At 36.8% G+C, this 26,740-nt stretch overlaps 1 protein-coding gene across 1 annotated transcript in view; it reads right to left on the reverse strand.

Moving 5' to 3' along the window:
- Positions 1-26,740, reverse strand: part of LOC126260841 (papilin) — a 267,981-nt gene that overhangs the window by 20,216 nt on the left and 221,025 nt on the right. The window contains exons 31-34 of the mRNA XM_049958243.1: positions 24,611-24,738; positions 17,760-17,910; positions 13,950-14,519; positions 580-735 (exon numbers count right to left, since the gene is read on the reverse strand). Of these exons, the coding sequence (XP_049814200.1) occupies positions 580-735; positions 13,950-14,519; positions 17,760-17,910; positions 24,611-24,738 (1,005 nt within the window). The remainder of the gene's footprint in view (positions 1-579; positions 736-13,949; positions 14,520-17,759; positions 17,911-24,610; positions 24,739-26,740) is intronic.

Here is a 26,740-nt window from a genome sequence, read left to right on the forward strand (position 1 = left end):
ACTATGTAGAAAAATAGTGCAAAGATGTAGTTGTAAGATGTATATATTAAAATATTTTTATTTAACTTGGTGTATTTTTTTAAATCAACCGGAGGTTACTTTCTGAACGGCCCTCATAAGTACTGAGTACCTATTTACTCTCTTTGTTAAAGTATAAGGCTTTTTTCTCATTTTTTATTACATGTCAACCCTTAATTTGGAAACACAATAAATGTACTATTGTCTGTAAAGTTAGTATCATCAGTACAACCATTCTCTTTTGTACTTCACACATGTTACATATTATGGAAACCAACACTATCAAATGTTAGGGTATCATCTGATACAACATGAGTGAATTACAAATCACCAACTTGTAATGATAGTTAATAACAATTTATAGCAGTGGGCCCTACCAAGCATCAAATATTATCAGAATAACATTTAAACAGACACTGACAAAGAACATTAGCTGCAACCTGATGATCAGCATGATATTTAAAATATCCTTACCAACAATTATCTTTAGTACTATGTAAAACAATTGACAGTTCATTATCATATTACAAAATGATTCATAAAACAAGGTACATATGTTACCTGAAACTTGAATTCTGTTTCCAACTTGGAGAGGATTGTCATCCTTAAACCACTGAACCTGTGGGATGGGATACCCATCAACATCACAGGCAATGGATATTTCACTCCCAACAGGATAAACTGTTCGGTCTACTGTTACATTTACTTGCACAGGCACTGAAAAATATTCAGTAGTTGAAAATTAGCATCACACTGTTCTTATACATGAAATTAAAGTTTACATTCATTAGCTACCATTAAAACATATTAAAACTGCCAATGACATGGGTCTTAATGCCTGTTGCCATGACTGACCCCTGACTTTGAACTCATTTTCTGACTGCATTGCATTACAAATGTTGATGTGTTGTACCTTCCTGGAATTTTGAAAATGTCTACTTTTATTTGCTGTATGAATATTAAAGTTTAGTTGAAAATGGGATGACATATGCAGTAATATTTGAGAGCGCTTTTTGGTGACTGTTAACTTTGAAGAGTCACAGAAGAAAGGCCACAAACATGTACACAGTTTCCTTTGCCCAATGTAAAGATAGAAGCATTTTCTACTGACAGACAGATTTTTGTTGGTTTCTCTTTAGTTATTTGTTGTAATAATAATGGATGTAGATTGCTACTATTCACCTAACGATGATATGCATGAACAAGACAAAGAGTGTAAATTCTATTTCTGTCTATTGTTGCCTTTCACAGCTGTTAGGTTTTATGCTCATAAATCTACATAAAGCACTAATACCAAGTGACTAATTTATTTGCTTTTGCATTGTTATGTACCATGTCCTTGGATATGACACGTTAACAGACCTCTGAACAGAATTTCCATTCCATCATTCATTGTTGCAGTCTTTACATTGATGCTTCCTGTCAGGTAAAAAACAAGCATGTTGACTTTCAATGTTGTATACTCATGTGACACAGTCTTTATGATAGAATTAATAGCCTTGTTCTTGTGTGGAACTGTGTATCATTTATGCAGTTATGAAAAGTCCATGGTGATCAGTGCATTTGCTTACTCTCAGGCCAAAAAGAACAGGGTGTGAGCAGTTCAGTATCATAACCTCAGGCACTACATAGAATTTCTGAATATCTCAGTATTAGTAAAAGAACAGTGAAGCAAATTTTGAGAGAATGCGGGGAACCTTCATGTCTTGTGCCACCAAAAGTAGTACCGGCAGGTGAAAGAATTTTGCATTGGACAAGTTTACACAGGGAGTTATAAGAAGGAAAATCCATGACTTGTATGTAGAAAAGCAGTTTCCAACAGTAGCAGCCATATTGAAAAATTTGAGGAATGAATTGGATGACTTTCCCAATATGAGTGAAACAACCCTTTGGCACACTACTTGACAATTGGGTTTCAGATACCAAAAATTCACCAAAAAACTATGCTGATAGAAAATAACCAAGTAGCAGAGTTCTTGCAGGAAATAAACCACTTGCAAAATACTGGATGGACTATTCATTACACTGATGAGAGTCATTGTGGTCCAAATAATCCCTGAAAGTTTGGATGGCAGGAACAAAAAATGCCCTATGTGCAAGAAAATGTATAGGATTACCACAGAGGAAGTGTCCAAGAGTAGAATGGCTGGTAGGGAAGTATTAAAACACTGTACAGATCTGGAAAAAAGATTAGAGTGTGCTCTGATGTGAACAAATGTGGGCTCGTGCTAAATGCTGGCTCTTTTTATTGGTCAAAAAGGAGGTGCAGATTATGATTCTGAAATGAATGACAGACACTATGGAAATGGGTTTAGGAGCATTCTTTAAAAATTACCAAAGAGATCTGCAATTATTACAGATCAGGCTAGGGCTGGGAAAAACTGACTAGTTGAAACCAGTATTGGTATTTTAGTTCTGAATAACTGGTATTTTTCAGTATTTTTTTGGCCTTGATTATAACAGGCATTTTTAATTTAAAATTTTTTTTTACAACTTACTGACTAAAAAGCCAAAACATCAATTAGTAACATCCCTCTAACTGACTGGCCTGCACAGAGTCCTGACCTGAATCCTATAGAACACATCTGGCAGGTTTTGGAAAGCTGACTTCGTGCCAGGCCTCAGTGACCAACATCAATACCTCTCCTCATTGCAGCACTCTGAGAAGAATGGGCTGCCATTCCCCAAGAAACCTTCCAGCACCTCGTTGAACATATGCCTGCGAGAGTGGAAGCTGTCATCAAGGCTAAGAGTGGGCCAACACCATATTGAATTCCAGCATTACCGATGGAACTTGTAAGTCATTTTCAGCTAGGTGTCCGGATATGTTTAATCACATAGTGTATTAGCACATAACAGCCTTTCAGACCTACATACGATTCTTATTTTAACCAAATCATTAAAGGCAATGCATCCCATTTTTCATCACCATCATATGCCACGGAACCTTACAACACTTCATTCACAACAACATTTAATACATGTCAGTTAAACATAATGGAACTGCACAACACATATATGGCATTACACCATAAACTTTTCATACCTTACACCTTTAAACGTGCTGAGTAATTTTTAATTCATGTGCATAGTTGCATAAAATTATGTTAGTAAAAATGCTAATACTAGTAACACCTTTTAGTTGTAGCAAATGATACAAAGAATTAATCAATGTGAAATAGTGTTGTTATTACCAGCAATAATTAGTTTTTGTTATTGCCCACTACTAATGTACTTAGAAATATCTAAAGTCCTTTTATTATGCAACAAAAGAAGCCAACTGAAAAAAGTGTAAAGCATAAGAGAATATTGTGTATAAAGAAATAACAAAATGGCTCTGAGCACTATGGGACTCAACTGCTGTGGTCATCAGTCCCCTAGAACGTAGAACTACTTAAACCTAACTAACCCAAGGACATCACACACAGCCATGCCCGAGGCAGGATTCGAACCTGCGACCGTAGCAGTCGCACGGTTCCGGACTGCGCGCCTAGAACCGCGAGACCACCGCGGCCGGCCAAAGAAATAACAAAAACCTCATTAATTCACATGCTATTGTCAACAAAACAATTTACTGGCCAAATACAATGGCTATGAGTAAATGAGGAAGTGATTCCCTCATCCTGAATTTGAGTTGCTAAAAAACTAAATCCTATGACATGACACACATACATCTGTAGAAGAGAGATATAATTATCAATTATCTTGGAAATGAAGTAATGGCAAACAAAGAGAATATGTAGAAAATTATTTCTGAGCTTAATGTCTTTTTTGCCTACCTATTCTTCTAATATATTGAGGTACTGTGCTTCGTATATGGGCAAGTATACATACATATTCTGCCCTGACCCGTCTCCTGTGAAAGATGTTAAGTTGATCTAAACTATCAGTTCACTTCAGGGATTTGATCATATGAGAGGAGAGCGGGAGGGGATTCCTATGTTGCACATCATATTTTCATATGAAAAATTGTGCAGATTCTAGAAATTCGCCTCGTACAACTGAATATTAAAACAATTGTCAATTATCACTGTAATAATAGCTTGATGAAATTTTAAAGCATTCCACCATTCCCTGTGAAGGATGTGAGTATTTTTCAAACCAGTTAGTTACTTTGTCTGCATGAGACATAGCTATTGGTGAAAGAAACTCAGAAAGGTAACAATGAGAGTGACACACAGATACAAATTCCACTCAATCCACTGTGGGACTCGAATCAATAAGGCTGGAGCTGTTGTTGGTTATTCTTAGCCTGCAGTCCAGATTACTAAACTTCAAACAGTGGTGAGATACTGCTGGGGAAAAAAGAATATTTTATATATATAGAATATATTATCAAAGTATGAAAGGAACGAAACTCCACTGTACCCTTCTAAAGAATGACGACTGTCTTCAGGGAGGCAATAAAATGGAGATATGACAATGGACAGTGGGGCAAGGGAATTAACCACTGATAAAGTTGTCTTCCCTCACATGAATCATGGCTAACCCTACTACAGAAATATTCCCCCATGTAGTTTCTCCGCAATGTATCCAGGTCATGGTTCACTTGTTTCCCTTGCCTACCATCAATAGATGCATCTAAATGTCCATGTTCCATATAAATTTTACATTTTTTACATATCGTACCACACTGTCATTTGAAAGCTTGAATGCTAGCCTAAAATCCATTTATGGAAATTTTCCCATTTTCTCATTTTCACGTAAAACATTGATTATTAGCCACACATTGCATACTTATGCAATTTCACTGAAGGAAAGGATACCTCTCTCTGTTCCTTCATATGGTGACGTCTCTTATTGTATCAATTCTTTGTGCTCTTTTCACGGGCTTGTTTGTGGTGCATCCCACCATGGATGTCTAGCCCCAAATTATTCCTCAGAAACACAACAGAATCAGCTATTGTGGCCACATCCTTAGGTTAAAAAAAAAATCCAAAGACAAGCTCATAGGGCGTACAGTTTTTAAAAAGAAGAAGAAGAATAAGAAGAAGAAGAAGAAGAAGAAGACGACTTCAGGTACACTTTTAAAACCAGTCCAGGTTGTTGAAAATATTTTTTTCTGTAACTCTCAAAAAGTCCATTTTTTGTTCTCTGAATGAGCATACAGAGTTGCTTTGTGAGTTACTGCCAGACTACAGATCCAAAGGTCTGGGATGCAACACCCACCTAGTCCTGGGATTTTTTGTGTCATTTATAATTTCTTTCACCTCTGGCAGTGATTTGGTAATTTAAGACCTGTCAAGCTGGACTATGGTTCATAGCCCACATTAAATTGTAAGAAACCCCTACAATTGGACGAATATATCACTTCAAAGATCAGAGGCAGGCAATGGCATACTTCTTCCAATAGTATGATGCCTAATGAAGTACTATGATGGTCAAACCAATCTCTTCATTGAGGACAGCTTTACTTACTATTTAAAAACGCCACAGGAACATCTATTACACATATGATTTCTTCAAATTCATGATGATTTAGTGATTCATGGAGATATATTAACATTAAAATGAAGTAATCTTGAACTAGTGGGTTTGTATTCATTCAAAACATCATCTTTCAGCTCTTCAAATTCACAAGCCACTCACTAAAAATGTGTAGTCCACTGATTTTTATTTTCTTTCCAATCCAAATGGTTTGGATTAGAGAAGAAATGGTTTTAGCCTGAAATCATTCTAGAGGTGTCCAAGTTGACAGTATACAATCTTCCCTCTTACTGCATCAAGTGACTGCATGGCAGTTACAGGTAACACAATTAATTACCTCAGTGCAGTAACCTGACAGTCACACTCCTGTTCCATATAAAGCTACAGGTCATGCAGCAATCAGTATTTGGCTATGTCTCACTGTCTTGCTTTCGATTTGCTCTTTGGATATTCTTTGTTTGTCAGCTGATGACTTGTGCTTCATACTTGTTTCTGATTTACATGTTATTGTCATTCACAAATCAACACATCATCCTCACAATTGCATATATTGGTTGGAAGATTGTTGGTAATCACACCACTCTGAAATTTCCTATTTATGGTTCCATTGCTACCTCCAGTGATTCATCCACTTGCAGTTATGCTGCTGCCATTTCCAACTACTTCTGTATGACACTATCTTGCCAGATAGTATAGAAATTTCTGATCAAAGCCCATGGTCTTCACCATTACATACAAATGCCATTAAAACTTTTCTTCATAAGCTTATCAACCCATTCCAGTTCTTGTGCTCCTTCAGATCATATACTGGAGAAAAGGTGCATCTATAACAGCTTTGTAATCTCATATAAAATGATGTGACACACGTATAACCATATAACTTTCATATTACTTCCAAGGAGAGCAACTTCACACTGTCATTAATGGTTCCAGACTAATCCTATTTTAAAATAACATTTCTGGTCACATTAAGCTTCTTTAACCCACAATCACTCTTCAGATATTATGCAGATGAGTGTATTGGCTAAGCACCCTGGCCAAACTGGCAATTTTATCAGTTTTTATCATTAGTAGAAACCTCCCTCGAGAGGTTGCTTTTACAAAATATACAATTAAACACCATAAAAACCCAAACAGGGCACTGAAGGGTACTATTGTTCTCAACACACAAATTTACAGGCACATTTTTGATTTATGTCCGGCAAAGTATCTATCATGTTGATCTGCAGGTGCTCAAAGAACTCAATTATTTCTTAATATTGAATGAGCTTATTATGAGGTACTCTGGCATATTTACTGCTTATTAAGTCAAATATGACTCATCACTTGCATCTTTACTGCTGATTATTCACAAGAAGATACACTCTAAAGCTAACTTACTATTTTAATTAAATGTTTTCCCTGCAATATAATAAAGATGAGGATAAAGACAAGAAAGGTAACAAAATAAATGGGAGAATCAAATCAAATCTTAATTTTGTTATAAGAATACAGAATTATTGCACCATCATTGAGTAAAGTCCTGTCAGTATTTTTGGAAAAGGTGTAAATAACGTCCTGCAGATGACAGTAAATTTCAGATACACAAACAATGTCACATTAGCAGAGCAAACAAGGTTACTGGTCTACATCAGAAGTGCATTAAAAAGGAACATTATTCTCTTATTCAACACTGATAGTATGTAACCTACTGGAATCATAAAAAAGGGTAACATACATTTAGCCAAAACAGCAAGGTAGCAAATTTGCAAATACATTGTTTTAGAAGAAAAAACTCTTCATCTGAGTCAAATGTTGCAGCACTTACTGCCCTGTTCTAATGACTATTTATCTTACTAATTTATACATTTTATCATTTCAAATTTGAATTGATTTCTGCAGTCCAGAATGTTTTAATTTCTGAGATATGAGAGATTACATCTTGACAGATTCACAGTTGATTGTAAACTTTAAGTTTAATTATATAAGTCCATAATTTTATTTTTATAGAACTTGATGAGATGGAAAGTGGCAGGGCAGATAGCCTGTCCGATGATTAAAAGCCTATTTTTCATTACTGATATCTGAATCAGGCCACTGAATCCTTTGAAGCATTTTTGTTATGCAACTGCTAATTTTTTGTGCTCCATGGATCTAGTGTATTATGTAAAACATTAGTATAGCTACAAAAAATAACTTCAGTTAGCATGTTTTGGTCATTTTGTGTCCTTTAGATTAATAATATGAGTGACATAATTCCAAGACCATCAAATCGGACATGGCCTAAATTTGATCCAGACCTGCCATATTTTCTCCGACCACAAGAATGAGACTGCTACAACTGCACTGAATGTAATTTTGCTTCCAAGTCCTGCTCATAAACACGACTCACCTCCAGTTACCTCTTTGATAAGAAACATAAGATCACTGTTGGCAGTGTGGAGTATGTCCTATGTAGTATGAAGATAAAATTCTTTCTTTTGGGCATAATCAACTTGGGCACAAATTTTTCAGATACTCTGCACATGTTTAAATCAATGCATAAAAATACATGAGTAGAATCTTTGTTTATATCAGTCTTTTTGGCATTCTCGCATTATCTGATTTCACATGCTCTTTAAAACAGTTGCACTGTGCATGGAATGCTACCTCCTAATATGTTTGTAAACCTTCACAAATACTGACCATTTTGGAACTGGTTGAAAAACTCTTTTAGCTGTATTTTCCTTTGCCTCTAATCATCTGTCAAACTGTATGCAATACTTCATTAATAAAATAATGAAACATTTGACAATATTTTTTGCAAGATTTATGTTCAACATCTTCAGTCATCTTGACAAACTAGAAATCCAATGAACATTTGAAAATCATTTGATTGATGTTATAAATGATAAAACCGATTGGGAGATAAGTGACTAAATAGCTTCTAGAATTTTCTCTGAACAGATTCCCTGGACAACCGCTCTGCCTGAATCACCATAATCATACAATTACTTAAGTTGCTTTATTTGCAAACATATATGAGTTTCCTTCTTAGTAGCAAAACTCAAAAACCAAAACATTCAACTGAAAAACCTAACTGCTTTTCTCTCATCACACAACACTAATCAGTACTGGAACACATCAAGTAACATTGCTAGGACCACAGTTATTGAAAGTCATTTTCTAAAAATAATGGCCACTCCTCGCAGTACTCTTTGTATGCTACTATGAGTAACATTTCATCACCTTTCCAATCCTTGAAATAGCCCAGTCATTTTCTTTGACCATCCTCAACATATTCCTTTGCCAAATGGCTCATATCCTCATGGCCACATGCAATGAAAAGATTTGCTTGTGCGCCTACCTATTCCAGTAACTAAGTCAATGAGTAACACAACGATAACAGAGTAGAAACTCAGGGAAGTGTCTGAAGTTTCTTCTTGCACTTTAGAAAGTGGCACTGTCTATCCTCACTACATGTTGAGAAAATTTAAGTTCAGATACTTTTAGGACATAGTTCGTAACTGGAATGGGGAGGTGCATAGGCAAATCTTTTCATTGGGTGTGGTAATGAAGATATGAGCCATATGGCAAAGGAATGAGTTGAGGAGATTCAAAGAAAATGATTGAGCTGTTTTAAGGATTGGGAAGATGATGAAATGGTACTCACAATAATATGTGGAGGGTAGTGAGAAGAATGCCCATTATTTTTGGAAAATAGCTCCAATAATCATAATTTTAGCAGAGATGTTGGTTGATGTATTTCAGTCCAGATTAGGATTGTATGATGAATGTTACAGTTTTTGAGTTCCTGAGAAGAGAAGGCATATGTGCCTGCAAATGCTTAAGTAATTGCAAGGATATGATAGTTCAGTGTAGCTGTCTAGGGAAGCTGTGGAGAGAAAATTCTAGATGTTATTTTAATCACATATCCCCCACCAAGTTTTATTTGTTACAATACAAGGTCTAATAGCTTTGAAAGAAATGTTGACTTAAACTGTACATCATGCATGAACTTCATGTGTATGATTCACTAAATTTTGTGAATGATGTACTATACTCATATAAAGCCTTAACTTCATTCCTGAACTCACCCTTGTTACATTTGAGAATAGAACTGGTCCCTTATATCAATGAACCACAATGAATCATGATATGCTGTATATCACAGTCATTTTGGACATCCAGTTTCCTTAATGTAACTTTATCTGCTGGTAGTTGTGTTCAGAACTTTCTCAGGTATGGGAAAGACAAATACTGCCATTCTCTCTATTTGTTTCTCATTGATGGTATCAGCCTAGGTTTCATACCATTCCAGAGACTCTTGTGATTACACTCTCACTGAAAGCATCTTAGAAGCTCTTCATATGTAAGTTTTTAAATTCAGATATCAATATGGGTGACACCTAGTGTGCTACCTTCTTGTGAAATTGGAGTTCATCACACATAATATGTAGAGGTTAACTACTGATAATTCACAAAGTTGTACATTCTTATTCTGGGTCACTTGGCACATAATTACACAATGACTTGCAATGTGCAACTTTTTTCAGTAATATCTGACTAAAATGAAAAGCTTGTGGCCCTACAGTCATTCATGTGCAAATTTTTGCCCTGTTTGTGTACTTGCTGTTGTATCTAGCATGGGACCTGCACCCACTCATCATCACCAAGTTCATCCAAATTTATAGTACGTGGAGGGCTTGGCCAGAAATGTAAGTGACAGAAGGGGGAGCACCAGAAAGCCAAAATATCAATTTTGGCACGGAACAGGTGAGGTAACAGCCATATATGTTACTGTTCTTCCCAGGCTGTGGTCTATGCAGCAGGAAGAGAACGGGAGAGTTATCCAGGAGTCATGGGGTCGAGGCCCTATGTCGCAACATTTTTTTTTCTACTTTTCTTTACTTTTAGTGTTTATGTTACTTACAATGCATAAAAATCAAAATAATGTAAATATGGTGTATTTATTAGTATTTTCATAAAAGGCATGAAAAGAAAGGGCAAAACAAAATTTGGGATTGCAAATAACTTTCCAAAAAGGAATTGTAATTCAAGTGTAAAGAACTTTGTTATGGGTAGTTTGCTCTCAAACTGTCCAATAAGAGAGAATCTTATGTGAATGTAAACCACGTTCGTTTTTCCTACAGAAACTTTAAAACAACCATGTAATTGTAACATGAAGATTACATACTATAGCTGTTGAAGAAAAGAATACAGTTCCTATTTAGTACACCTCTGATTTAGACTGGTAACCATGTTCGCTCTGTTCATGTATCAAACTCAGAAAATTAAAGTACATGGATTTATTGTCTTAGGGAATGTCTTGGTTTAATCTTTGCACGGTACTGAATCGTTTCACACTTTCCTCTATTATCAGCAAACAGAGGATGCCGCAGGTCCAAAAAATGAAAAATCTATAACTTTTGTATATGTCTAACAATATGCAAGACTGACTGTCGTCAGTAGACATGTCTTCACATGTTATGTGGTTTCAGCTGTTAACTCGACTCTAAATTCTTGACAAGCAGAAGATTGTGAATCTAACATTTTTGTGATTACCCTGCTATCCAAACCAACACAATAAAATACTGCCCTCGTTCACGATAAAGATAGTTGACCCCTGTCTTAGTTTTTCATCCAAGAGTTCTATTATTTTCATAAAGTGCTATGAGTAAATTCTAGTTGTTTCTTTACACAATGTCAGGGCTAATTATTTCAAAAGTAAAATAAGAACACTATTTTTAATACCTTGTCATCAATAAAAAAGAAACACTTAATTGTACATTGTCTTCACATTTTTTCTGTGTATCAGCATTTTAAATTCTTTGTGATTGGGGAATCAGATATCTTGACACAAATATTTGTAAAAACAGAAGAAGCTTTTGTTTTGTTTTCTTAAGATTAAGTAAAGTGTGGGTACTTTAATGTAGCAGTCAGCCATGACCATAAACAAATGAGAAATTATACAGTCTGAGGAGCAAGGAGCGGTATGGGGGAATAAGCTCTGTGTTCCTCCAAAAGGCTGGTTAGCCTATGGATGTGATCTGTACTTTTGTGAGGGATTATCTGTCCTTCCTGGTGTCATGAGAATCATACTCAAACTCAGTAATGGACCAAGATTAGTCTCAATAACAATTTTAAAACAAGAAAAGAAAACAACAAGAAACACACAACTCAAAGCAATATGGAGTATACGAAGCATTCAGTATTGGCTGCCACACAATTGCTTGCTAATTTGGCAGTGTTGTAAGCAAGGAAGTTTAGGTTAGACCTCTACTGGTATCTCATCCTCCCAAAGTTCAAAACACACCTCACCTAAAACTGCAACATTAAAGTGTCCACATAATAACTACTTAGCATGTGCCAGAATGCATACAGTGCAGAAGGACGCAGTGTAAAAAAGTAAGAACACAATACAAATGGTGTAATTCATGTTTTTTCTCTACAGACAAATTTGGTGACAAACCCTACCATAACACATTGTAAGATAATACAAGAGCTATTTGGAAAGTAACCTCCATTTGGTTATAAATAAAATACTGGAACAATAAAATTTATTTGAAAAATATTCAAACTATTCCTTACTGTTACTTCTCTACTTACTCACCATTCAGATATTAGCATTTATTACATCTCTTAATAAATTGCCGAATTCCCTCTGCCTTAAATGCTGCTAGCTGAGATTGTAGCCAGCTTATGATGGCACCTTGATGTTCTTCATAGGTGTCCAAGCATTGGGGGTCAAGCCAATTTTTCATGTGCATGGAGAGGTGGAAATCATTTGGAGCAAAGTATAAACTGCAGGGAAGATGTTCAACAACCTCTCATTTGAACTTATGCAACAATTTTGAAGTTTGCTGGGAACAGTTTGGTGGAGCATTTCCATCACAACACTGATTGTCAAGAGATCATGTTGCTCATTTTTAACGGCTCTCCTTAGTTTTATTAATGTCTCTTAGTGGACTACTGAAGTGATTGCCCTTCCACATTCCATAAAACCCATAAAAAGAATACTTTTGTGGCCCAAAAAACGGCAGTCATAACTTTTCTAGCTGAGAAGAGTTTGGAATGCCTCCTGACATGAAAACATTTATTCGCTTATTGAACAAACTTTCTTGTGTGACAAAATACCATCTGTTTTGAATTGCTTACAATATGGGATTAATAATATATAAACAGTGGTTGAGCTCATAATGGATAGGTCATGTCTGCATGTGTTTCTCATGCAGTTTTTGTTTTGCCTTTGATGTCATCATACCAGTGTAGGGCCTTGTGGGTGATTGGTATGAATTAGCTTTGTGTAAACTTTTAAGTTGGTGTAACACGAAGATGCATTTAGCTAGGATATTGATTCAGGTGTCATTGTGAAGAGCTTGTGGAGCACTTCCAGAACCCATAGGGAGACAATAAAATATTTGCCAGTATATAAGTGAAAATAGATATTAAACTGAAAATTCAAAATAATGAAAGACATTGCCTCATAGGACTTTTAAACACGGTCAGAGCTATAGAAAATGCAAGTCAGCAGAAACCTTGCATAAAAATAAATCCAAAAAGCCTGAAAGTCCACTGTTGAGTGAATGTGAGAGATACAGCAGAGTCAAAAATGAAATAAAAAAGATACAAAGTGATTACATAAATGGCCCATCATGCATACAGCAGCCAGCAACAGTCCAAGCATGTGATTTATCTATTCTGTAACAATTACAGTACTCTGTGTAATCACTGTATTAAATAAACTGATAATTATGAGTAAATTACATATTAATATGAAACATTTGCTATGATTTCATCCTAACATTTTCATGAAAAATCTGTGATGTCAACCCAAATTGCACACACAGATTTTTTAATTTTTTGTTTGTTTGTTTGTCAGTTGAGTGTGTCTGTGTGCCCTCACACCACTGAGCCACTGTCAATGGTTTTGTCTTCACATTAGAATGGAAAATCTGTGTTATCTTGGGACATGATTCAATGCAGTAGGCGTTTTCTCTCTCCATCTTGTGACAAAAAAGAAAGTCCAGAGAAGTAGTCATATATTGCACTTTTTAGTTCACAGAAAGGAGTTTTGAAAACTGATAAACACAGAACTTGTGATACCCTAATTACTTAGTCATGATCTCAAGCAAAACAGCTTTGAGATTTATTGCCATTTAAAACTATTACGTAACAGATTTCATATATGGAGAGATTCTGGATTGTAATGTTCATTTCGAAGAACTACAGCTGGCAAACCAGAAACATTGTGGCTTTCACACTTTCACAGATCTAAGCATATCTACCTACTACATGAGTCACTGTAGTGACAAATATGTTCGCCAGTCCCTACTTCCAAACTACTTCTCATACTACATAAAAATAGAGGTACTTTCCAAATAGTCTAAATAATAAACTAAACAGAGTTAATTTCTTCATCATGAGAATAAATGACTTACATGACATGAGGTAATAATATTTTGTTGGTGAAATCTCTGGAATATTAGCTCACAAAAAATGTAATAGAAGACAATTTTAATAAATAAATAAAATCACATTCTCACCTACAAATACCCTAGGCTGCTCCGGTACCAGGACATTTTCATCCTCTCGTTCTTCAACTGGTTGAGGAGTGGTAGTAGTGGTGGTTGTAGTCATTGTCATAATAGGTATTGTCTGAGTTGTTGCAGGTCTTGGTCTGTAAGGTGGACGAACAGGTCGGTATGGATATGAAGGTCTAGTTTGGGAACTTGCTGTCTTATTCCTTTCGGGTGCCCTTCTAGGTGCAGATACAAGGTACTGGAAGTAATCTCTGTCAATAGGGTTATTACTGTAAACAGGACCAATAGCTTGTACAGTGACAGTCCATGATGTTGCTTTTCCTTGGCCATTGTAAGCCTGACATGTGTAAGGCCCTAGTTGTCTCAAGGCAACAGATCTGATAAACAAGGAGTAGTCACGCCGTTGCTCATACTGCTCTGAACTGAGAGGCAGCAAGCGTTCACCACGCCACCAGGTTACAGAGGGCCTGGGCCAGCCAACAGCATAACAGTGGAGAGAAGTAGGAGCTCCCAATGTCACCACTACGTATGTACTGTCTTCACCAATTATCTCAGCTGGCCGTGGATGAGGATCTACAATACAGTGTTAGTTGAAAAATCTCATGCTTAGCAACATTCCAGTTAGTCTTATTAATAGTGCACTTGTGTAAATGTGAGAAAGTTCTTATCTGACTTTAGTACCAAATGAGAAAAAGTCTTGCATCTTTTTTTAGGTAAAGGTATTTGGTGGAGAAGCAATTTAAGCAGCAGATTTTTTATACTTTGGTTATAAAATTATGAACAGCTAGTTAAGCTGTTGCCATTAAGCAAGAGTGGCATGAGAATTTAGATTTTCAAGATTATTTCTTTTTAAAGGCAGAGTAGTATTATAATGACAGTGAATTAATTTTACATGTTCCTTTCGGATCATGTGGACTCTTAATCATAGCAAAATTGAGATCAATAGTTCCACCTCACATGTACACAATGGCACTTCCATTAATAAAATGTAAAAACATGCTTTAATATGAGAATAGTTATTATAGTACCAGAAAAATGTGAAGGAAGAAATATCAGTTAGAAGAAAAGAAACCGTAACTTCTCCATGCCCTGCAACAAATCAAATTTTGTTATTGATCATGTTATATCATCTTAAAGAATACTATAAAGCCACAGTATAATGTTAGTTAACATTTTACTGTTTTCTGAAATAAGAGAGGCACTGAAATTGACACTTTAAGTATGGACAATTTTGTTATAAGTAGCAAATAATATTATAGCACACCCCTTCAAGTTTTGTTATACAGAAAATCTTACATTTCCTAAGACCAATTTGAAATTAATTTTTTACAGTATAATGAATAATGTCATCAATTACAAAACAGTATCAAAATGTAGAAGACGTGAGTACCTATGGCATAGGCTTTCCATAAGAAAAGTCATCTTTATCCGAGCGTATTACACTGCCATGACAACAACACAAAATATACAACTGTAATAGAGTGTTTTTGTCCTTGGATGGATTCCACCTTGAGCAAACACAATTTTCTCTTCATTTCACCCAAATAGGTTTCACTGAAGTTAAAGCATCAGTTAAAAATTTCCTCTCTATCAAATAACAGGAAAAATCAAACAATGGAAAATCCAGGATGGAATGTAACAATATTACGAAAGGGATAGTTGCTACTCACCCTAAAGCAGAGATGCTGAGTTGCAGATAGTCACAACAAAAGGATTGTCAGAAAGTGAGCTTTCAGCCAACAAGGCCTTTGTTGGAAATAGAGAACACACACACACACACACACACACACACACACACACACACTTCTTTTTTTAACAAAGAAAATTTATGACTCAGAATGTTCAACTTTGAAGTTCTCTATGGTTACAGATAACAAACTGTGAAGGAAAACCAGCTACAAAGCAAAACACAGAAACCACAGCATATGTTAACAAACCAGATTTAAAATTTTTTGTCTGTTTTCAGGTTACTGAAGGCTTTTCTTAAAAACTGATATTCTACATGTACAGATAGTAATGAGCAATTTTCCTATTATTTAACAGAAATAAAATAAAAAGCCCATTGATGATGCTGTAACTTCAGTGAAACTGAGTGAAAACAAGAAAAATTGTGTTTGTTGAAGGTGGAACCTATCCAAGAACAAATTTATTTGTAAGCAAACACAACATGACAGAGAGGTTCAGCATCAAGATGAATAACTGAGTATTTTGTCAAAAGATAAAAGAGAACTGCCACAAGTATAAAAATGGCAGTTCATTATTAAAGATATTGAGAAATACAAATTAAAAAAGGATGTTTCCATATTTACTATGAAAGACGAAATGCCAACACTTGGTGTATGCAAGCATTGTTACAGAGCTGGTACCAATGAAACTGTGATAGCTCTGAAGTATCTGAAGACAAACTGTTGAAAATGAAAGGATGAGGACAGCAATGATGCATACAGTACACTGTTATAAGATGAAATAATATCAAGACAAACTTTTCTTGTTTTCTTCACACTCCTTGTTTCAGTCTTGATTAGTGTAGTGCATAGTGTCGGTATAGTTAATCTTTAACTTTCATGTTTCAAAACAACAATGAGACAAAGATAAATACTGGCACCTAATCTGCTTTAAAAGAAAAACTGAAATGCAGAGCCAGGAAAAATTTGGAAAATGACACAGGATAGAGTTGGGGAGAGAAATAATTTAAATATAATGCAACTATCAAAGGTGTCAGTGCAAAGGTGAAATTCTCATATGGATTAAAATTTACTAGATGCAATTAATTTTGAAATAAATTAAATACACATTTGTTTATCTATTTGATTATGTATTCTGAAGCAAATGGACTTGAAAGGGCAGGAGTGTACAATGGAAACAGTGACTCTTTAATTTATTGTTAATTAGAGTTGCAATCATAAAAAAGCACAAAAAAGATGTAACAGTCATTCGTCTATCAGTGAAAAAGCCATTGGGAGGAGCAATAGTTGTATGTAAAAACAGAGTGGAATAGCAAAGAGATGGAGGGCTGTGTTGTGTGGATTGATACTAAAGGATTTTAGCACACAAATACTGATACAGCAAAATCATATTCAAGTAGGCAAACCATATCTGTCAACTCCAGAAATTAAGACACAACTGACAGAAGAAAAAGATGAATCCCATTACCTGTAACCCAGTTGCTTCAATTGCTTAAAACATGCAAAATATTGTTATGAAACATGCTCCACATAGAAGACCAGCAACCAGAATATTCTTGTACTAAAGAATATTTTTTAAATTCATCCACTATATACAGAACAGGAACTTTCTTCTGTGTTATTCATAACTTACATTATAGTCTCAGACTTGAAATGTTAACAGTCTACTACAATATACAAACATGCATTAAGCAGTGACAATATTATAAATAAAACAACTAAAAGAAAGAGTGTTATGAGAAAAGTATCCATAGATTTCAATACTCATCAGAAAACAGAAACATCAGATTATATTATGTTTTATAATGAGGATGCTATTGAGATAATTCTGGAAAAAAACTTCTGATGACCTCACTCAGCACTTGCAGTGCACAGATTGTGGAATTAAAATTATGGAATGTGATCTCTCAGACCAAAAATGTCACAAAGTTTTCTTCTTCTTGGCAATGTGTGAACTATAGTAGAAACATATGTTATAACAGAGGATTGTAGAGAATGATCTCTAGTTTAACTGTTCCATTTGATCTTTGTATATAAAATAAGTTTGACATGCATATGTCCAGTTCTTCTTAAAAAGGAAGGGAGGGAATTTGGAGTTTAAATCTTATTACACTGCTTCTTACTGTACCTGTCACTTTTAGATGAGTTTCCTTCTGAGCTGGTTGGCCTATGCCATTGTCAGCAGTGCAGATGTAGACACCTGCATCAGAACGATACAGACCTATAATCTGCAAAGATCCATCCAACAACAGTCTGTATCGCCCACTCGATCCATCAATCTGAAATAAGATCATATTCAGAAAATTATCAGCTGCAGTTTTTTAATGAATGTTTAATATTAGATATCTAATTAAAATATTATGCAATTCAGCACATATTCTGGTGAACATAATTTCTGTGCTGATCGGACAGCTACAGATGCAGTAGTGTATTACGTACAATGTTTCTTAAAGAGACTGTGTCCCACTGTACTGTACCATCTTCAGAAAATACTTCTTGCAGCCAAACACATTAGTGACATGACTGGACACATGGAGGAGCTGTTTGTGAACAATTTCAAACAATTTTTTTCCAACTGTATAAAGGACTTTGCTTTGTACAAAGGACAGCAATGCAGACTTTTTAAAAATAAGTTCTGCTGTTGTCACTATTGCAATACCAGATATTACAGTGTGGAAACAATAAACAAAATTAAGGAAAGGCAGCAGTTCAACTATGGCTGCCATATACACACATCAAAAAAAGTTTTCCATCAACCCTGTTCCCAGACCTCCTGAAGATAGACGTTGACTGTGGATAATGTATCACAGATACAGTCCCTTTGACTATTCAGAGATGTCACTAAACTCGCCCAAAGGTATAAACAACCATGCATGAGCAGCGCTTATTTGATGGAGGGGGTCTGTCAGCCGATCAGTTGCAGTCATTCCACCAGGAAGGAGGTACATGGCTTTTGTTGTCTGTAGTTCAGCCATGCCTAGATGGTCAATACCACAGCTCGATCACGTCCACATTGTTACTTTGTGCCAGGAAGGGCTCCAAACAAGGGAAGTGTCCAGGCGTCACAGAGTGAACCAAAGCAATGTTGTTAGGACATGGAGGAGATACAGAGAGATAGGAACTGTAGACAACATGCCTTGCTCAGGCTGCCCAAGGGCTACTACTGCAGTAGATGACTGCTGCCTATGGATTATGGCTCAGAGGAACCCTGACAGCAACACCACCATGTTGAATAATGCTTTTTGTGCAGCTACAGGATGCCTTGTTAAGACTCAAACTGTGCGCGATAGGCTGCATTATGCGCAACTTCACTACCGACCTCCAAAGTGAGGTCCATCTTTGCAACCACGACACTATGCAGCAAGGTATGATGGACCCAACAACATGCCGAATGGACCGCTCAGGATTGTCATCACGTTCTCTTATTCAATAAGTGTCACATATGCCTTCAACCACACAATCATCAGAGACATGTTTGGAGGCAACCCGGTCAGGCTGAACGCCTTAGACACACTGTCCAGCGAGTGCAGCAAAGTGGAGGTTCCCTGCTGTTTTGGGGTGGCATTATGTAGGGCCGACGTACACCACTGGTGGTCATGGAAGGCACCATAAAGGCTGTACGATACATGAATGCCACCCTCTGACCAATAGTGCAACCATATCAGCAGCATATTGGTGAGGCATTCGTCTTCATGGATGACAATTCGCACCCCCATCATGCACATCTTGTGAATGACTTCCTTCAAGATAACAACATCGCTCAACTAGAGTGGCCAGCATGTTCTCCAGACATGTACCCTATTGAACATGCCTGGGATAGGGCTGTTTATGGACAACGTGACCCACGAACCACTCTGAGGGATCTATGCCAAATCGCCATTGAGGAGTGGGACAATCTGGACCAACAGTGCCTTGATGAACTTGTGAATAGTATGATATGTCAAATACAGGCATGCATCAATGAAAGAGGGCATGCTACTGGGTATTAGAGGTACTGGTGTGTACAGCAATCTGGGCCACCACCTCTGAAGGTCTCGCTGTATCGTGGTACAACATGCAATTTGTGGTTTTCATGAGCAATAAAAAGGGCGGAAATGATGTTTATGTTGATCTCTATTGTTGAAATTTTCTGTACAGGTTCCGGAACTCTCAGAACCAAGGTGATGCAAAACTTTTTTTGATGTGTGTAGAAACACCTATAACATTGAGACTTATCATTTTTGAACTATCATTCTTTTTGCAGCGCAGGTTCACTCTCTCATGTACATGGACATTTAAGTCTGGCCACCAATCCAAAGTTCACTGTGCATAATTTAAAACAAAGTTATTATCTTCAATGAAGGTAGAATTTATGAATATGTTCATCTGAATATGCTGTGCAGCTAAAATCAGATGAGCACATGTTGTATGATGTTCAGCTATGCATCCAAGGGCATTTAACTTCTTGCACAGTGTCTTAATATCACAGATTTGTTTTCCTTCAAAATAGAGAGAACTGGTGAAGTTCATGTGGTCAGTGTTTTAGGGTACTACAAAGCTCAGCATTCCATCTGGGAGATTTCACAGGATTTACATTCCCCAAAAGCACTTTTGCTGATGTTACTGCATGCTACACATTAAACGCTACATTTGATGATAACTTCAGCACTTTATTTGTCTGTGTCTCATAGCACTGTGAAAGTATAACAGTTCGCAAGTCACACTGCCTGAAAAAAATGTGAAGAATTGGAGGAGAAAATGAAATGGAACTTCAGAGATTGTGATATTATTTCAGTGAGAAGAAATAAAAGTCAAATTTACAAAGAACTTGGCAGTATGAGCCTCTTATCAGTACAATACTGCACCACCTCTGTCAAGGATGGATGAACTGATTTGATTGGGAAGGGTGTCATAAAACTTGATCCTCTTCTGCAGCAAGCTGGTCCACAATTGACGTATTCCGTTCTTGATGTGTATACTGACACCAGGATGGAAATGACATCTGAGTTGGTCCCACACATGTTCCACTGGCGACAGGTCTGACGATCATGCTGGTCACAGGAGTAGCTCAACATCACGCAGACAATTCACAGGTACATGTGCCAAGTGTGGAGTGGTATTGTCGTTTCAAAAAATGGCACCACGATACTGTCACATGAGATGTAAAACACGAAAATGCAGGTTGTCCATCATATACCATTGTTCTGTCAGGTTTCCCTGAATCCCTGAATCACCAACAGTCATAGCCTGAAGTCATACTTGATGGCTCTCCACACCATGATTCCAGGAGTAACATCACTGTGCCTATCCAAAACACTGGAAGCATGGGACTTCCCACCAGGTAGCCACAGTCACCAACAATTGCCATCCACAGTTGTGCAAAATTGCCATTCTTAGCTGAACACAATATGATGTCTTTCATCAGCATTCCATGCTTCTCGATCACAGTTCCACTCCAAATGCAATTGTTTGTGTTGTGACGTCAATGGCAGCCTTGATGTGGGATGGTAATTCCCTATCCTGGATGTTGCTAGTCTCTGAGCAATGATGCAGGATGATACAGAATCTTGCATGGAGTCCATTACATGTTCTTGGATGGCAGGTGCAAATGTGAAGGGGTTACAATGGGTTTGGTGTATAATATGGTGAGCCTCCCTTATGGTGGTCAGACATGCTCAATTGTAACCCTGACGACTAGTATGCCTGCCCTCACATTCCCATGCAGTGCAACACTGAACTGTGTGTGTGTTTTTTGTAAGTTGTGGCTTATTTGTCTCATGACGTACATTTATAATCCACATGGTTTGGGTACAGGTGACATGTCAAAAATTTACATTACAGTTGAAATAATGTTTTACAATAACAGAAACTATATATGAATGAAACTGCACAGGCTGAGAGGGTGCTTGTTATTATTTCAGTGATTACAAAATAAGAGTAAAATTGTAGACAGGTTTGGTTATCTCACTGGCCACAAGAGTACCGCAACATCATGCAGACAGTTCACAGACATTAACCATGCGTGGACATGCATTATCCTGTTAAAATAAGGCACATTAATGTATTGCATAAGAAGTAATAAGAGGACATGGGATATCCATGATGTATTTTGTGCCATCAGCGCTCCCTAAATCATTAACAGTCATGAAATGAAGTCATATCTACTGGCTACCTATACCATGACACCAGGAATAATACCACTGTGGCTCTCCAAAATACTAGAAGAATGACACCTCTCCTCAGGTCAGTCCCATATTCACCAATGAGAGTAATCAGAGGTAGCGCATAGCCATAATTCATTGCTAAATGCAACATGACACCATTTATCAGCAGTCCATGCTATCCGTCCACAGCACCACCCCAAACTCAGCCATTCGTGTTGTGGTGTTCATGGCATTCTAAGTATGGGGTAAAACACCCTATTCTGCCTGCAGGTATTCTCAAAAGAAGGAAGGAAGATAAGGTTTAACATCCCATTGACATTGAGTTAATAGAGACAAAGCACAAACTTGGATTGTGTCAAGGATTGGGAATGAAATTAGCTGTAGCTTTCAAAGGAACTATCCCAGCATTTGCTTGGAGTGATGCATTTGCTTGGAGTGATGCATTTGCTTGGAGTGATTTAGGGAAACCACAGAAAACCTAAATATGAATGGCTGGATGCAGGTTTGAATCATCGTCCTTCCGAATGGGAGTCCAGTGTGCTAAACACTGTGCCACCTCACTCAGTGCAGTTACTTTTCAATCAATGATGCAGGATGACACAAAATATTGCAGGGAGTCTATACTTGTTCTCAGGTGCCAGGTACAGATATGAAGGGGTTACAGGGTGCCTGGTGCACAGTACGGTGATCATCCATTGTGGTGATTAGATATGGTTGACTGGAAACACGACAACAACTGTGCCTGGACTCAGATTCCCACACAGTTAAACATGAGACCACTGTCACATCTGAGTGCCCCACAAATCTGGATACTACACAATTTGACCAGCCAGCCTAATGGAGTCCAATAATTAGGTGCCTTTCAAATTCTGTCAGGTGCTTATAATCTCCACAAGAGTACACAGCATCTCTGTGTCCTTCACAGTGACCACTTAACATCCAATGCTGTTCAGCCTCATTATATACTCCACGAAGTCTGGTAAAAGCACTAAACATGAACAACACTGATGCACTCTGGTGGCTGTTTTCTCACAGAGAACTGAAACTCTAATAATTTATGTGCCTTCATATCACTAGCTTGATTAATGACCAGCTTTTAAGTTCCATCTTAGTGTGCCTCACAAAATAGAAATGTATTCCTTTTCAGTTAGTGCTTGACCTTCTGTCACATCTGAATGCCCCAAAGATTTGGATATTGTACAATTGACCAGCCAGTCAAATGGAACCCACATTGAGCCTCTTTCAGATTCTGCCAAAGAGAAACATTCAATTTTACAACTTACAAAAGCTTTTTTTAAAATAAAAAACACCATAGTGCCCAATTTCCTTTACTTACTTATTTGGAACATATGAGACAAATTTGTGGCTGGATTTCTGCCAAATCACAATTTTACTCTTATTGACTAAAGTTCTTCTCCTAAGTACAAGTTGATCAGATGGTGATTTGTGTCACTCTTCAGCTATTAGCTGCAGGGCTTTATTGTTTCTAAGAGGAAAAGGAGACTAGCATTGTGAATTTAAGATGATCATAGCTTTATTGGCTATGCCTATAACTAAATCTGTAGTGAATTTTGTGATTTCTCCAGTAATAAAGATGTTAGCATCTTGCAGTTTTCTTTACCCTGCAATTAATAAAAATTAATTCAACATGGCAGTGAATGTAAAAGTATACTATGTTTCTCTGCAAAAACAAGTGTTAATATCAGTATTAAAACGAAAGCCCGTCTAAAAGGTAAAGATTAAATTACAAAACTGAAGAAGCAAGTAACAAGTCAGCAGTTCATAATCAGCATGCAACAAATGGATATAATCAAATTTTAATAACAAAACTGTAAGCTAATGCTGCAGCAAAATATTTTGAAACCTGTGCAAGAAAATAAGAACTCTGCAGACAAATGGACTAAAGCTGTGAACAAGTACAAGAAGTGATAAACTGTGTGAACACAGTCTATTTTGTGCATGACAGTCCATTTGAATTATTTTCAGTTGAGGACGGTGGTTGTGCAGTGAATGGTTATTGCAAAGCATGTGAAAAGGAAAAGTGCTGTGTAGTGTGTATACTAAATAAAAAATTGAGAATAGCTGGGAACATTTTTCAGTTACCAATATCTCCTGTAGTATTAGGGAAAAACAGTTGCAATAAACAATACAAACTAAAACTCTTAACAGTATAAAAATAAGCCAAAGAACTGTAAATTCCAGCAACAAGTGTACGTAATATTAATTTACGTACTGACAGCCAAGGTGAAAACTTGTAACATTACTTCATGGTAGAAGTTCCATAAAATATGGAGTGCAGTCAAACCAAGTGTCAAATTTTGTTCCGTGACTGGAAGCAATGAAAAAATTTCATTATTACAGAGAAATTATATTTTTGTCTTTCTTGCAGGAACAAAAGATGTTGCAAGATACAAGACTAAATATCTGGCCAAATCACTTAAGAGATGGCCTATCAATCAGGGAAACACAAATGTGATCATTCTACACTGCTTTGACTCATATGAAATTTGACTGGTCCATTGTTTAGAGAGAGAGAGAGAGAGAGAGAGAGAGAGAGAGAGAGAGAGAGAGAGAGAGAGAGGTGCGAAGTGCACTGTATACCTGCATAAGTGTAGTTAAGAAAACCTATATCATGAACATGCTCAGTAGCTGATGAATAAATATGAATAATAAATTGAGATCCAGAATGTGAGTACATCACTTGCATCTGATAACATCTACTTTTCACAGCAGCTGTTTATGTTTTACAGAGAGCATGTACAATAAGTGTAGATAACTTGAAACAGTGATGATTTAAATACATAAAAAACATTCCTTATGCACTCATAATACATACTGTAGAAGTGCCTTTCCTCCAGACAATACGTGGTGTTGGACGACCTTGAGCAATACATTTTAGTGTCGCATATGATCCCTCTTCAGCTTGAACGTCACTGTCAGTGAGATCAATACTAGGTGGTTCATCTGAAAGTAAAACAAATTCAATATTCAAAAAATTAGTAAAATGGTAATAATTTGATTCCAGTCATTTAAGTATAACGGAGTTGGTGGTTTAAATAATAATAATAATAGTAATCATAACTTACTAATTTGCAGATTGTAGCAGATGTAGGCATTAGCAAAATGTGAAATGAATACTATTTTCAAATCAAGATCCAAGAATTGAAAAGTATGTGGAGAAACAAGGCTATTCAGGCAGTATTAAACTTTGTATGCTGTCAGTATTTCATTGAGGACTTACCTTTTGTCCTAACCTGCTGCATCTACCTTTAAGAAGGGTCCAAAATGAGTTTCCTAGTTAATTCCACAACAGTTTCATTTCCTATGATTCTTTCCTTTACTTTATCATAATCAGGAAGTCCTGGTGAAACATTACACTTGAGTATTTCCTGCAGTTTGGATCTCTTCTAACCCAATATTGGAAGTACTTATTGTTCCTTTCAGCACCTCTCTTTTAGGTTTTCTGTACTTTAGGATTACAGGAGACCACTCACCAAAAAGCAGAAGCACTGAGTTGTCAATAGGTACACACAAAAGAAAGAAAATTTGCTAGATTTTGGAGTTATCCTTTAACTCTGAAAGCTAGCAGGCTACATTCTACAAGACCTTTCCTACCCTTTCATGCCCCTCGACTCTTATAACTGCCATCTGGTTTCTGTAAAAATTGTAAATAGCCTTTCGCTCTCTGTATTTTACCCCTACCACCTTTAGAATTTGAAAGAGAGTTTTCCAGTGAACAATGTCAAAAGCTTTCTCTAAGTCTACAAATGCTAGAAGTGTAGGTTTGCCTTTCCTTAATCTTTCTTCTAAGGTAAGTCATAAGGTCAGTATTGCCTCACGTGTTCCAACATTTCTACAGGATCCAAACTGATATTCTCCGAGGTCGGCTTCTACCAGTTTTTCCATTCATCTGTAAAGAATTCACGTTAGTATTTTGCAGCTGTGGCTTATTAAACTGATAGTTCGGTAATTTTCACAGCTTTCAACACCTGCTTTCTTTGGGATTGTAATTATTATATTCTTCTTGAAGTCTGAGGGTATTTCGCCTGTCTCATACATCTTGCTCATCAGATGGTAGGGTTTTGTCTGGATTGGCTCTCCCAACACCGTCAGTAGTTCTAATGGAATGTTGTCTACTCCCGGGGCATATTTTCGACTCAGGTCTTTCAATGCTCTGTCAAACTCTTCACACAGTATTGTATCTCCCATTTTATCTTCATCTATATCCTCTTCCATTTCCATAATATTGTCTTCAAGTACATTGCCCTTGTATAGACCCTCTATATACTCCCTCCACCTTTCTGCTTTCCCTTCTTTGCTTAGAACTGGGTTTTCATCTGAGCTCTTGATATTCATACAAGTGGTTCTCTTTTCTCCAAAGGTCTCTTTAATTTTCCTGTAGGCAGTATTTATCTTACCCCAGGCAGTATTTATCTTACCCCTAGTGAGATAAGCCTTTACATCCTTACATTTATCCTCTATCCATCCCTGCTTAGCCATTTTGCACTTCCTGTCAATCTCATTTTTGAGACGTTTGTATTCCTTTTTGCCTGCTTCATTTACTGCATTTTTATGTTTTCTCCTTTCATCAATTAAATTGAATATTTCTTTTCTACTAGTCCTTGTCTTTTTACCTACTTGATCGTCTGCTGCCTTCACTACTTCATTCCTCAAAGCTATCCATTCTTCTTCTACTGTATTTCTTTCCCCCATTCCTGTCAATTGTTCCCTTATGCTCTCCCTGAAACTCTGTACAACCTCTGGTTTAGTCAGTTTATCCAGGACCCATCTCCTTAAATTCCCACCTTTTCGCCGTTTCTTCAGTTTTAGTCTACAGTGTATAACCAGTAGATTGTGGTCAGAGTCCAAATCTGCCCCGGAAATGTCTTACAATTTAAAAACCTGGTCCCTAAATCTCTGTCTTACCATTATATAATCTATCTGATACCTTCTAGTATCTCCAGGA

The sequence above is a fragment of the Schistocerca nitens genome, chromosome 5, assembly GCF_023898315.1.
Source record: "Schistocerca nitens isolate TAMUIC-IGC-003100 chromosome 5, iqSchNite1.1, whole genome shotgun sequence".
Lineage (NCBI taxonomy): Eukaryota > Metazoa > Arthropoda > Insecta > Orthoptera > Acrididae > Schistocerca > Schistocerca nitens.